Source organism: Pristiophorus japonicus, chromosome 13 (genome assembly GCF_044704955.1).
Source record: "Pristiophorus japonicus isolate sPriJap1 chromosome 13, sPriJap1.hap1, whole genome shotgun sequence".
NCBI lineage: Eukaryota > Metazoa > Chordata > Chondrichthyes > Pristiophoridae > Pristiophorus > Pristiophorus japonicus.
In genome coordinates, this window is record NC_091989.1 from 63,548,320 (window position 1) to 63,562,426 (window position 14,107).

Genomic DNA, 14,107 nt, shown 5'->3' on the forward strand with positions numbered 1-14,107 from the left:
TTTTAGAATTTTGCTGTACAGTGGCCCTTTTTGTTCTTTGCCTTAGGTTTCTCTGCCCTCCACTTTTCCTCATCTCCTTTCTGTCTTTTGCTTTTGCCTCCTTTTTGTCTCCCTCTGTCTCCCTGCATTGGTTCCCATCCCCCTGCCATATTAGTTTAACTCCTCCCCAACAGCACTAGCAAACACTCCCCCTAGGACATTGGTTCCGGTCCTGCCCAGGTGCAGACCGTCCGGTTTGTACTGGTCCCACCTCCCCCAGAACCGGTTCCAATGCCCCAGGAATTTGAATCCCTCCCTGCTGCACCACTGCTCAAGCCACGTATTCATCTGCGATTCCTACTCTGACTAGCACGTGGCACTATATATTTCAAACATCAATAAAGTAGTTGGACTGTTGGAGGAAAGCCTTACTAGTTTATACAACAAGATTGGGATGGGTGTGTGTTACGAGTTTCATACAACAAGGGCACATACTGGGAATTCAGACAGGGGTCAATGGTCAAGTTTGCAGTCCACATGATTCACTGTCAAAATTATAAGTGCTAACTTATAAAAAGAAAAGAACTTGAACTTCTACAGCGCCATTCATGACCTCAGGATGTCCCAAAGTGTTTTTACGGCCAATGAAGTAGTTTTTAAAAGTGTAGTCACTATTGTAATATAGAAAACGTGGCAGCCAATTTGCACACAGCAAGGTCCCACAAACAGCAAATGTAATAATGACTAGATAGTTTTAGTAATGGTTAGTTGCAGGATTAAGTTGGCCAAGACAGTGGGAATAACTCCCCTGCTCTTTGAAATAGTGCCGTAAGATCTTTTACAGCCACCTGATAGAGCAGCCAGTGCCTCAGTTTAATGTCTTATCTGAAAGACAGCACCTTTAACAGCGCTGCAGTCTCTCAGTACTGCATGAAGTGTTAGCCTAGATTTTGTGCTCGAGTCTCTGGAGTGTGACTTGAAACTACAAACTTCTGACTCTGGGCCTAGAGTGCTGTCACTAAACCATGACTGACACATTTATTCTGAGTTTGCAACTGCTCAATTGTGGTTTGTTGCATCCACTAAAAGCTCTGATTAGATTGCTGTAATATGGTGGTTTAAGTGCTGTCATAATTATATATTTCAAACATCAATAAAGTAGCTGGATTGTTGGAGGAAAGCCTTACTAGTTTATACAACAAGATTGGGATGGGTGTGTGTTACGAGTTTCAGATCTGACTTTGATCTTCTCATGGGAAGAGTACTGCTGGTCACTCCTGTAAGTGGTCCAAGCATCCTATGTTCAGGAGTGTACCCATACTTCCCACACAAACTAATTACGTGGTAATGTAACCTGAGGGTGTAATAATAGGGACCCCTGGATTTTGTGCTTTTCTCATATCCGTTATTCCAATCTCCCTGAAGGCAGCTGGAACATTTTTGTGACATGAGGCCAAATAGGAATCTTTGCCTGCTCTATTTTACAGATAGCAACTGAACATAAGGAATAACAGTCGTAATCAAATCTCACCCGCAACTAACCATAGAACCTTCCTCAAGAATAAGAAAAATAACTAAAGCCTATGCTTTTTTAAACCTATGTAAAATCACTTGGTTTCAAACACAATTAAATTTAACTGTAACAAAAGCCAAATACTGCGGATGCTGGAAATCTGAAATAAAAACAGAAAATGCTGGAAATACTCAGCAGGTCAGGCAGCATCTGTGCAGAGAGAAACCGAGTTAACAGAGATGATCTTTCGTCAGAACTAGAAAAAGTTAGAGATGTAACAGATTTTAAGCAAATGCGGGGGGTGGGGGGCAGGGGAAGGTCTGTGATGGAGAGATTAAATGACAAAAGGTATGATTGCAAACATGGGACAGGAAATGGAAAGTAATGAAGACGAACAAGGTAAAAGACAAACGGAAATCCCGTCGGAGAGAAGAGTAGAACCTCTTCAAGGTGTGAATTAAACACGACCACAAAAGCAATATATAACTTATTTCCAAATCCTTCCTGTGAAACCAAAATGAATCAAAAATCCCAAAATATGACCATTAAATCAGTAGTGTAGGTTGGCAGAACAAAGTATGATATTGTAGCTTTGATGCCCATTTATTGCAAGCTGACTTTGATCCGATCAGTGGTTATTGAAAACCTGTGCTGTTCTACAGATAGATCAATATACTGGGCTAAAGTACTGTTACACAGCAGCACAATGCTTGGGGTGGGTGGGAGGAGGAAAGAGTCACATTCACTTCCAAAATGTCCAAGCAAGAGTCAGCTTCCTTATCATCTTTTACTACATTAAAGGCACTATATAAATACAAGTTGTCGTTGAACATAAAGTAAAGTATGAATCTACACCAAACATCAGGCACTGAGAGTATATCGTGTTCCTAAAGTTCTTAAGTGTTTCTTAAAGCACAGGCAAATGTGTATGAAAGAGCAGCCCACTAGAGTGAAGTTAGACTAACCACTCCACTCCCCCACCTCCCGGCAGAAACTGTGAGAGGGCATTTAAAATGGAACAGGGTACTTACCAACTCGCTTCTGATCTGGTCGACTGGAATGTTAAATTGCAGGCAGCACGGACACCCAATGGGTGCCAGCGAGGTCCTCCTTTAAATACGCAGATCAAGCTGCGATGACATAATTGGGGTCAGACTTTTATTGTAACCCGAGGCTTGAGCGGGGCAGCAGTTTCCACCTGGGAGTGAACATTGACCTCGATGGGTCATGTGGCTTGTTTCCATGTTGCAATGATCTATGATTTGAGATGCACACTGAAAAAGAGCTGATCTTGTTTGGGCATCATTGTTATATTTTTAGTTGCTCTGTTCAGATCTAATATTGGCCCAAACTGTTTAGCTGGATTCCTCATCTAACACAGTGGAGGATATACATTTCCCAATGTCACCACTACCCTACCCAAGGCCACCGTTACACCCTGCTGCCCGCTTATTAAAAACAGCATGAAAAAACATGCAACATTTTTAGTTTCCCTACTTAAATGTATTAAGCTGGAAAACTTATCATCGATAAGTAAATTTCCTTATGAATATAAATAAATATTTTAAATATAAGTTATTGTAGTTGTAAATTTTCTGTAATAAATTCTAATCTTCCACACTTGCACATATTTCAGATGGTATGTGCATTGGAAGATAACAAATTGTTCAGCCTTGCAATACATTTTTAGTTAACATTTTTATTAAAAACCAAATACCATAATATGAGTATTAGATACAGCACAGCTCTGTGGGCTAGAAATTAATCTTGAGCGATGGTGCAAAACGGATCAGCCTCAGGCGCTGCTTACAATGGGCAGCCGATCCAGTACCATCTGAGATGAATTTCTAGGCCGGTGTTCCTACTAGTGGTAAGTGTAGAGCCAGGGGTGTCTTGCAAGCTGAATACAACACTATAGTGGTTGAAGTGTGTCTCTTTGGTTAACTGCAGCAGCTCATAATGACGAATGATGATGAGAAAGCAACAAGGAGCGAGCGAGTGATTGAGGGATGGGCGGAGCAAGAGAATGATTGAGGGAGGGGAGGAGCGAGTGATTAAGGGAGGGTACGAGTGAGGGGAAGGAGCGAGCGAGGGAAGGGAGGCGAGCGAGCGACTGATTAAGGGTGGGGAGGAGCGAGCGAGTGATTGAGAGCGGGGAGGAGCGACTCATTGAGGGAGGGAAGGGACGTGGCTGAGTCAGTTCCATAACGGGAAGGGACATCCTCCACTAAACAAATTAACGCTTGAATGTCATGCAGGAAGCAAAATGGAAATGATCATGCTCTCCATTTAATCTCCAGCGGTATTGAATCCACAAGCACTACACACACAGATACACATGACAGGAGTGTAGGAAGTGATATCTGTCAGGGTAAGAAGCGCATCTTTGGTAGATTAGTGAAATTCTGTTGATAATGACAATCCCATAAAAATAAAATCAGAATGGGCAACTTGACAAAGATGGCTTGAAACTGAGGTGCTCAGAAGATTTTATATATAGAAAAAAGGCGAAGACCAGAAAGAAGACTGACATATAGGTTTTTAGTCTTGAGGCATAGTGTAAAGGTGTGCGTTACCATGGATACACACTCCTCATCCTTTGTCATCTCACTCACCAGAGCTACAGCAACAAAACGTGTTTAGTTTTAACATGCTTTTTATTTAAAAAATAAGATTGCTATTGGTTCAGGAATTTTGGCTGGATTTTCCTCCACGATATCAGGCAAGTCGGGGGGTAAAATTGAGCAGTGAGGTCTACCACTGTGATCCCACCCCAAGCTAAATTATCCTTCACCACCCTTCCTCCCCAAGCCCCATCCAACTTGATGTGTGCAATGGCCTAGCAGGGAGGGACATCAAGTTGTTGGTTGATCAGCATTGGGTGTCCATTCAAGGTTTTTTTTTAGGTTGTCTTCAGCAACTATTAAATTAGAGAGCTAACAAAGCCAGATGCCAACCTTATTAAATATCTTATTAAAACCTCTCCAGATTAAACGGGATTAGATGACTTGAGTGCTGCCCATTGCTTAATCCTTACTAGATTTGTAATCTTGGGATTCAGGTGGCATCATGGTGTCTGTCTATCTTATGGTCATATCTTGTGGTGTAAGCCCCTAACCTGAGCTCAGAAGTCATGCTGTTCAGCGGTCTTTCCATGGTAGGAATCAAGAGGGAAAGTGGGTCGTGCAGGCCGAGATGAGGCAACGGAACAGTCCTTGACTTCACTTATACCTGTACAATAATATTCTGGTTAAGCTCTAGAAAGGCCTTAACACTCGGATTTAACTAATGGCTTGTGGTGGGCCTGGAGTCTGGATCCAGTCGTCACATCCTTCCCAACCATTCCTGGACTTTATAGAGTTGCCCTCCTGCTTTGGTTTCAGACATCCTCTGCTGTTATTTCAATGTATGCTTTACTTGTGGTTATAGTTCCCTGCTACCTGTGACCCAGGTGATTCGAAAGGCGTGTTACTGCCTTTGATGGTGAAGCTGGTAGACAAACCCGAGGGGAACAACGAGGAGGTTGTTGCCCTCTGCAACATGTTAAACATGTGAGTCTGGAATATACAAGCTATTGCCTATAGCCGCTGATCTGTGCTTGCTTTTTGAGAATCTGCTTATCAAAATGAGACGATTTAAGGGGTGGTTCTCGAGATGGACTGCCTACTACTCCCACTCCTCAGTTTCCCCTTGGGACTCTATCAGGGCTAGAAATTTGGTTCTCGGCGATAATTGTATTTATCGCCAAAGTTATCGCTATGGCTTCGCTATCGCTATGAGGCCATAAATTCAAGGTTTAATTTGTGCAGCGGTAAAAATCGGCGGTGCGCAAGGATTCGCGGCACAAACCGCAACCCACGCCAATTTTAGTCCGTGGCCAATACCGCTGCGAGTTGTGCCTAAGGAAGGCAGAAAAACACCTGAAAATAAATTGGGGGGAAAAAAGAAAAAAAAACATTCACAAGACACGTACGTATCTAGCGAATTGCTGCAAAAGAATTAAAAAATAAAAACTTTAACTTACCTTTTTTGCAGGTCTTCATACTTACCGCTGATCCAAGGGCTCCAATGCAGCTTTTTTCCTGGCAGGTTTTTTCGTCCTGAATATGGGTGCACTCAGAGCCAAATTTTTGGGGAAAGCGATATTGAGTCTTGCACAGTAGCGCTCCTCTCCAGCGGTATTTGAAAAGCACCGCCGCAAAACCTCCCTGAATTTTCCGCCAACTGGGTTTTCGCCAAAAACGGTGAAATAGCACCAAAAATCCGGTCCCAAAATCACCAAATTTGTAGCCCTATTTGTCGGAGCATTTTTACCTTTATACCCGGTCTATGTATACGAGATAACTTTGCAGTACAATATGTGACTCCCATTTACATCGTAAACGAATGCAATCCCAGGGTCTTACATTTAACATGTAAGCAATTCAATAATTTTATTTTTAACAAAAAATGACTGGCCTTTTAGAGAAGACAATTGGATTTTGTAACTCTGTTCAGTCCAGGTGTGCTTACAGGGTAGATTTTATAAATTACTACCCGCAGCACTTAGCTTTTACTTGACAGCTGCACATATCAGGAACTCAGGCAGACCTGGCCAGGAGCTAGTCTGTAAAATCTACCCTAATCTCAGCTCCTGCAGCCATTCTCCTTCTATCAGGAAATCTTTAAATTTAGTTTAACGTCATTTAATAGCCCTTTGCTCACTCCGCCTGACCTCTTTGATACATTACTTCTGGCTCTTTGAGCTGTTTCAGCATATCCTCCCTTCCTTCATGGTTCCTCCAGAGTTCCTGGCATGCAATGTTCATCTGTTGTTGTACTTTCAGCCCTTCTGCATGTACTGTTCATTCTCTCTTCCTCCTGTACAGCTGCTGAAGGATTCTATTTTACTTTTTGTAAGATGGTGCCAGGAGGCTGAGTCATCCGATTCATCATTATATCTGTTTCTCTCCCATTGCTTTCTAGGATTCCATCCATAAGAACATACGAATTAGGAGCAGGAGTAGGCCATTCGGCCCTTCGAGCCTGCTCCACCATTCAGTAAGATCATGGCTGATCTACCTCAACTCCACTATCCCCATATCCCTTGATTCCCTTAATATTCAAAAAATCAAATATCCAAGACTCCTCCTGTTTTTAATCTTCCTATTCTGCACCTGTTGATGCTTGTACCCTTTGATAATTTCTGTTAGGATATCTCTGTCTTGGCCAAGCCCGGTTTCCTGCCTTGTGAGGGAGGAGTTATTTGTGGGCTCCTTAAAATTGGTTTGAGCCATGATTCTGCCTCCAGTCTTCTGATGCCTCAGTCCTTTTAGCATCGTGGGTGAACTGCTTGCCTTTCCAGCTCCTCCTCCTTCACATGCCCAGTGGCGACAGTTTTACCTCACTTCCAGTCAACCATCCCACAATCCCTCAGTGCAGCCTCTCCAATCAGATTTCTGCAGGGCCTCATTCAACTGCCAATGATTGGGACATTCGGTTAAGTTTTCCCTACACACACAATGCCTGCAGCAGGTTAATCAGAGGCATCTTTATAAGTCATAATAGTGGAGCCTGGTGGGTGTGGAAATAAGAGAGTACAAAATGACTCCTAATACGTGCAGAATCTGAAAGAAAATGAAAAATATTTCATTAAAAGTGCAAAAACCAAAAGCAGAATCTTACTGGAAACTAGAAAATAAGAAAAATGTCTGTCCTCGGCCCTTTGGGCCTAAGCCAAACTCATTCGAGATCTAGTGTCCAGCCCAATCCACCTTAAGCAGATGAAAAATTGAACTCGGCTTCATTTAAATCTACTGTGACATTGAAATGAAACCATGGGTCCTTCCAGACAGGTCTAAGCAGCCTTTTGGATAATCTCACATGGCGCAGGTCCAACTATGTGGATCTGAGCCAGATTTCCCAGCTCCCTTCCTTCCCCCTGCACCTGTTACACTTCAGCTCCATTAGACTTAGTAGCTGCAAAATCTCCCCAAGTGATTCGAAAATACTGTCTGCGTTCTGGTAAGTGCCAACATATGGCTTCCTGTCATTTGCCTTAGTGAGAGGTGAAACTCCACAACACCGGATCGCCATTGCCTGCTGTTATTGCCTGTACGCTGCAGTCTGAGTAAAATAACAATCTCTCTCAGTATTTAAGTTGCGTTCCTTGTGACAGCTGTGGCTCGGTGGATAGCACTCTTGCCTCTGAGTCGGAAGGTTGTAGGTTCAAGTCCCACTCCAGGAACTTGAGCACATAAATCTAGGCTGACGCTCCAGTGCAGTGCTGAAGGAGTGCTGCACTGTCTGAGGTGCTGTCTTTCGAATGAAATGTTAAACTGAGGCCCCGTCTGCCCTCTCGGGTGGTCATAAAAGATCCTGTGGCACTATTTTGAAGAGCAGCGGAGTTACCCCCGGTGTCCTGGGCCAATATGTATCCCTCCATCAACATAACAAAACCAGATTATCTGGTCATTATCACATTGCTGTTTATGGGAGCTTGCTGTGCACAAATTGGCTGCTGCATTTCCTACATTACAACACTCCAAAATCACTTCATTGGCTGCAAAGTGCTTTGAGATGTCTGGTGGTCATGAAAGGCGCTTATATAGATGCACGTCTTTTTTTCTTCAAGCGGTCTGTAGACTTCATTTTAATACACTTGGCGTTCGTGCAAAAGTCAGAATGCAGACACATCTCTGTAACAATAAAAAAACAAACGCTGATATCTGAACCACAACAGAAAGTGCTGGAAGTCCACAAGGACCCTTCAGCATCTGTAAAGAGGAAAAAGACACTTTGGAACCAGCCCCGTAATTAGACTTTAACTCAACTTGCCAACCATCATGCAGCACTTCACTTTGATGTCTTGTTGCCCTCTGAGCTCTCGGAAGGTTTATATTGCAAGAGCTCGTTTTCATGGCCCATCTTTTATTTTTCCAGCTCTTCCTGTTCTGCTGAAGTCTTGGGAATGTTTCACTGCAGTCAGTCAGTTTTCCGGTAAATTAGCAGGCAATGTTCAGCTATTTTGAATTGCACATAAACACTACTTACTGTGCTGGAGAAAGGGGAAGAAATCTCCAAAGAATATTATTTCAAATAAAATGAGAAAATAAATCATTAAAAGGGCTTAGATGCCAGCACTTAAAATTCACAGTTAAACTAGATAATTTAAAAGGCTTAAAAGCCCTGGGGCCTTCATCAGTGCCACTGTTCAGTGCTCCCCTCGGGCCCAGTGCAGCCGACCAATGGTTCGAAGGAAGGGTCACCCGTGAAGCACCCACCTGTCTTGTCGCTTTAAAGATGCAGTTGGACCGGCTGTACGTTTCTGGCATTTTTCTGTTCTGGTTTATCTTTAGTCTTTAAATAATTAAGCATGAAGGAGCTCAGCAATGTCACAAGGTGTAGGCAAATCCTTTTATTTGTTGGATGTGAAGTGAAATTTAATTCAGATTTTTCCTCTCGTTTTGTTTTCTTGCGCAGGATAAGAGCGAAATACCCGAGTTCTATGACACAGTCAAACTGCGGTCTGATCAGGAGTATTGTCACAGTCTTTCCCGACGAGCTTCTCTGGGTCTGGCGTTTCCCTGTAACCATTGTGACGGACATTTTTCCGGAGCCAGTTCAAACATTCGCTTATGGTTGGTAATGGTTTAATATTCAAGGGGTTCTTTATAGGGCCAGAAATCGATGAAGGCCCCTACCTGCCCAAGTGCCACCCACATGGCCGCAGAGGTACCTGACAGTTCTTTGGGCGGAGTTTTCATCACCCAGGTCCCTTGAAGGTCGGCGGGTGGCAAATGAGGGACTTGCACTGCCAATCTGGGCGGCAGCCGGCGGGAACACTCATTCTCGGCGGCAGAGGCAAGTGCCACCCAAGTGCTGCCGAGGAATGAGTCGGGGCCCACGGAGGGTCGAAGACCTAAAAATAAAGATAATTAGCAAAAAAATGTTTTAAACTATCGGAAGACCTTCAGGGGACCCCATCAAGGTAAGTCACTGTGGGGGGGGAAAAAACAAATAAAAAATGTTCACTAACCTCTCTTCCACAATCTTCCTACTTTCTGTTGGGGACAGACCAGCTTCCAGCCAGCGGTGCACCCCCATTCTGCTGTTGGCTCCCGCCCGCATGAATAGCGCATCTCGGCGGGCAGGAGTCTACTTACGCCACTCGGCCATCGGCGAGCGCTTCTTGATGGCTCTCCCCTCCCGTCCACTCCAGGCCACGTCGAAAGTGGCTCTGGGTGGATGTTGCAGAGGAATGTTGGCGGCAGTGGGCGGTAAGTTCACCAATTTCGGGCCCATAGGCCCTAAAGGCTAAAACAAAGAAATTACACATTGTTACTAACAGCTTCTGGAAGAACTAGCTTTCCTAACCTATTAGCATTAAGCTATCCATACCGCCCACTTATTTCCACTGGAGTTGAACACAACAGATATTTTTCCTTGTAAAATGCCAGTAAAATATAAACCAATTCATATGAAGACTAATGACCCGTCAAGACCAGTTATTCAATTAAGTGCTTAGGATGGAGATGTCAGAAACTCTGAACAAATATTTTGTATCAGCCTTTACGTTGGAGGACACTAACAATATTCCAACAGTGGATAGTCAAGGGGCTATAGGGGGGGAGGAACTTAACACAATCACAATCACTAAGGAGATGATACTCCGTAAGATAATGGAACTAAAGGCAGATAAATCCCCTGGACCTGATGGCTTGCATCCTAGGGTCTTAAGAGAAGTAACGGCAGGGATAGTGGATGCATTGGTTGCAATTTACCAAAATTCCCTGGATTCTGGGGAAGTCCCAGTAGATTGGAAAACTGCAAATGTAACGCCCCTATTTAAAAAAGGAGGGAGACAAAAGCAGGAAACTATAGGCCAGTTAGCTTAACATCTGTGATTGGGAAAATGTTGGAGTCCATTATTAAAGAACCAGTAGCAGGACATTTGGAAAAGCAAAATTCGGTCAGGCAGTCAGCATGGATTTATGAAGGGGAAGTCATGTTTGACAAATTTGCTGGAATTCTTTGAGGATATAATGAACAGGGTGGATAAAGGGGAACCAGTGGATGTGGTGTATTTGGATTCCAGAAGGCATTTGACAAGGTGCCACATAAAAGATTACTGCACAAGATAAAAGTTCACGGAGTTGGGGGTAATATATTAGCATGGATAGAGGATTGGCTAACTAACAGAAAACAGAGTCGGGATAAATGGTTCATTCTCTGGTTGGCAACCAGTAACTAGAGGGGTGCCGCAGGGATCAGTGATGGGACCCCAACTATTTACAATCTATATTAACGACTTGGAGGAAGGAACTGAGTGTAATGTAGCCAAGTTTGCTGCTGATACAAAGATGGGAGGAAAAGCAATGTGAGGAGGACACAAAAAGTCTGCAAAAGGACATAGACAGGCTAAGTGAGTGGGCAAAAATTTGGGAGATGGAGCATAATGTTGGAAAGTGTGAGGTCATGCAGTTTGGCAGAAAAAAATCAAAGAGCAAGTTATTATTTAAATGGAGAAAGATTGTAAAGTGCTGCAGTACAGCAGGACCTGGGGGTACTTGTGCATGAAACACAAAAGGATAGTATGCAGGTACAGCAAGTGATCAGGAAGGCCAATGGAATCTTGGCCTTTATTGCAAAGGAGCTGGAGTATAAAAGCAGGGAAGTCTTGCTACAGTTATATAGGCTATTGGAGAGGCCACACCTGGAATACTGCATACAGTTTTGGTTTCCATATTTACAAAAGGATATACTTGCTTTGGAGGCAGTTCAGAGAAGTTTCACTAGGTTGATTCCGGAGATGAGGGGGTTGGGCCTCTACTCATTGGAATTCAGAAGAATGAGAGATGATCTTATCGAAACGCATAAGATTATGAGGGATCTTGACAAGGTGGATGCAGAGAGGATGTTTCCATTGATGGGGGAGACTAGAACTAGAGGGCATATTAGGGGTTGCCCACTTAAAGCAGAGATGAGGAGAAATTTCTTCTGAGGGTTGTAAATCTGTGGAATTCACTGCCTCAGCTGTGGAAGCTGGGACATTGAATAAATTTAAGACAGAAATGGACAGTTTCTTAAACGATAAGGGATTATGGGGAGCAGGCAGGGAAGTGGAGCTGAGTCCATGATCAGATCAGCCATGATCTTATTGAATAGCGGAGCAGGCTCGAGGGGCCGTATGGCCTACTCCTGTTCCTATTTCTTATGTTCTTATGTAACAAACTCTAAACCACATCTATAGGAACTGTAACAAACATCAGTTTTTTACATTTTTTTTTAACATTTTTTGAGATGTGAGTGCGCTGGCAAGGTCGGCATTTTATTGCCCATCCCTAGTTGACCTTGAGAAGGTGGTTGTGAGTTGCCTTCTTGAACCACTGCAGTCCGCATGGTGAAGATGTTCCCCCAGTGCTGTTAGGTAGGAAGTGCTAGGATTTTGACCCACAACAATGAAGGAATGGCTGACATATGTCCAAGTCAGGATGGTGTGTGACCTTGGAGGGGAACTTGGAGGTGATGGTGCTCCCATACACCTGCTGCCCTTGTCCTTCTCGGCGAAATTGCTAGATTTTTGTTGGGTAAGGATAACACGGGATATGGAGCAAAGGCGAGCAAATAGTACAGATCAGCCATGAACTAATTGAATAGCGGAACAGGCACAAAGGGCTGAATGGTCTGCTCCTATTCCTATGCAGAAAGTCGCAGGTTCGAGTCTCAGTCCAGGCCCTGAGCGCACACTCTAGGTTAATACTTCAGTGTAGTATTGAGGGAGTGCTATAATGTTGGAGGTGCTGTTTTTCAGATGAGACTTTAAGCCAAGGCTCAGTTTGTCTGTTTAGGTAGATGTAAAAATCCCAAGGCACTACTCAAAGAAGAAAAGATGTCTCCAAGTGACTAATATTCTCCCTTCAATTAATGCCATCAATTAAAACATAACTAGAATGAATAGATGGGAAATCCTGAGGGGCCCCACTTACCTCTGCAGCTGGCAGTATGAAACCAGGGGCTGGATTTTTCGTTCTTTGCCGCCTCCGTTTTCACCCCCGGAGGGGCGGTAATGGTGGCGAAAAGCATTTGCGGGCGGGCAGCCAGCTTCCAACTCCCCGCCGGGACATTGGGTGCAGGGTTTGCGGGGTCGCGGAGCAGTACCTCCCGGGAGAGGCGAGCCGGTGTGCAACACCCCTGGTTGCCACGCTGGCTGGAAATTTGAAACTCACCCGACCCGTAGCGCGCCCTAGTGGGACAGCCTGTGAAAGCTGGCGGTCCGAGCTGTACCGGCTGTAGTGAGGGAAGGAACGTCGACCTGAAGCAAGTGTGATTGTTTTTTTTTTATTTTAATGATTCATGTGGATGTAAAGTAAAGTATTGGGAATGCTTTGTTTTCAGATTTGTTTTTCCATGGAAGCCTCTCTTAGGGCACTCAGAGGCTGACTGTTTACCTCGGGATTTTCAGTTGCTCAGCCGGCCTAGCACCCTAAAAGAGGAACACCTCTCTTAGCGCTCCACTCCACACTCTGGGCCCAGCTGGTGAATTTTGCGGCTGGAGGCACAAACCATTTCCCGGCGCAAAATTTACCGCCCTGCCCGGGTTAACACCACAGCAGAGGTGCGACTGAATTTCCACCCCTTACTCTTTAACTTAATGGTGGCCCATGGGGGGAAGGGAAGCTACCCTTGCTGTTTCATTTATAACTAGCCCTATGAATTGCAGGGGCACTGTTGTAAAGTACCTGGAGGCAGGGGAGTGGAGGGGAGGTACATGGCAGAATTTTAGAATCTTGGGGCACAGGAGGAGGTTATTCCACCTATTGTGCCTGTGCCGGCACATATTTACATTTGAGCGTATCTACATTTCCAATGTTATTGGCCATAGGGTAGGAATTCCGATTGGCAAAGTTCACATTGTATGCTTAACATATTGGCATACCTATTAATAAATGGCATCCATGCTAATGCAGTTCAAGGGCGTTGAGTGGACCTGGCCAATCAGAATTATTGTCCTCCAATATCATGCAGGGTGTTGCAATGTTTTTCTAGCAGATCGTGTGTTGGATTACCTGTGGTGAAGTTATTTACTTTGAATGTAATTCCAGTAACAGAATATGTACAGTCTGAGATTTTCACCACAAGGTTATTATTTAAATGGAGAAAAATTGCAAAGTGCTGCAGTGCAGCAGGACCTGGGGGTATGCAGGTACAGCAAGTGATCAGGAAGGCCAATGGAATCTTGGCCTTTATTGCAAAGGAGATGGAGTATAAAAGCAGGGAAGCCTTGCTACAGCTGTACAGGGTATTGGTGAGGCCACACCTAGAATACTGCGTACAGTTTTGGTTTCCATATTTACAAAAGGATATACTTGCTTTGGAGGCAGTTCAGAGAAGGTTCACAAGGTTGATTCCGGAGATAAGGGAGTTGACTTATGAGGAAAGCTTGAGTAGGTTGGACCTCTACTCATTGGAATTCAAAAGAATGAGAGGTGATCTTATCCAAATGTATAAGATTGAGGAGGCTTGACAAGGTGGATGCTGAGAGGATGTTTCCTCTGATGAGAGACTAGAACTAGGGGGCATAATCTTAGAATAAGGGGCCACCCATTTAAAACCGAGATGAGGAAAAATGTCTTC

At 44.1% G+C, this 14,107-nt stretch overlaps 1 protein-coding gene across 13 annotated transcripts in view; it reads left to right on the forward strand.

Moving 5' to 3' along the window:
* The window catches only part of LOC139278603 (phosphatidylinositol 3-kinase C2 domain-containing subunit gamma-like), a 261,681-nt gene that overhangs the window by 19,094 nt on the left and 228,480 nt on the right, over positions 1 to 14,107 (forward strand). For all 13 annotated transcript variants that reach the window (XR_011596318.1, XR_011596319.1, XM_070897571.1 and 10 more), the window contains exons 3-4: positions 4,922 to 5,043; positions 8,954 to 9,111. Coding sequence is in view for 11 of the 13 variants with exons in the window: in XM_070897571.1 (XP_070753672.1) it covers positions 4,922 to 5,043; positions 8,954 to 9,111 (280 nt within the window). In the remaining 2 variants the exon portion in view is untranslated. The remainder of the gene's footprint in view (positions 1 to 4,921; positions 5,044 to 8,953; positions 9,112 to 14,107) is intronic.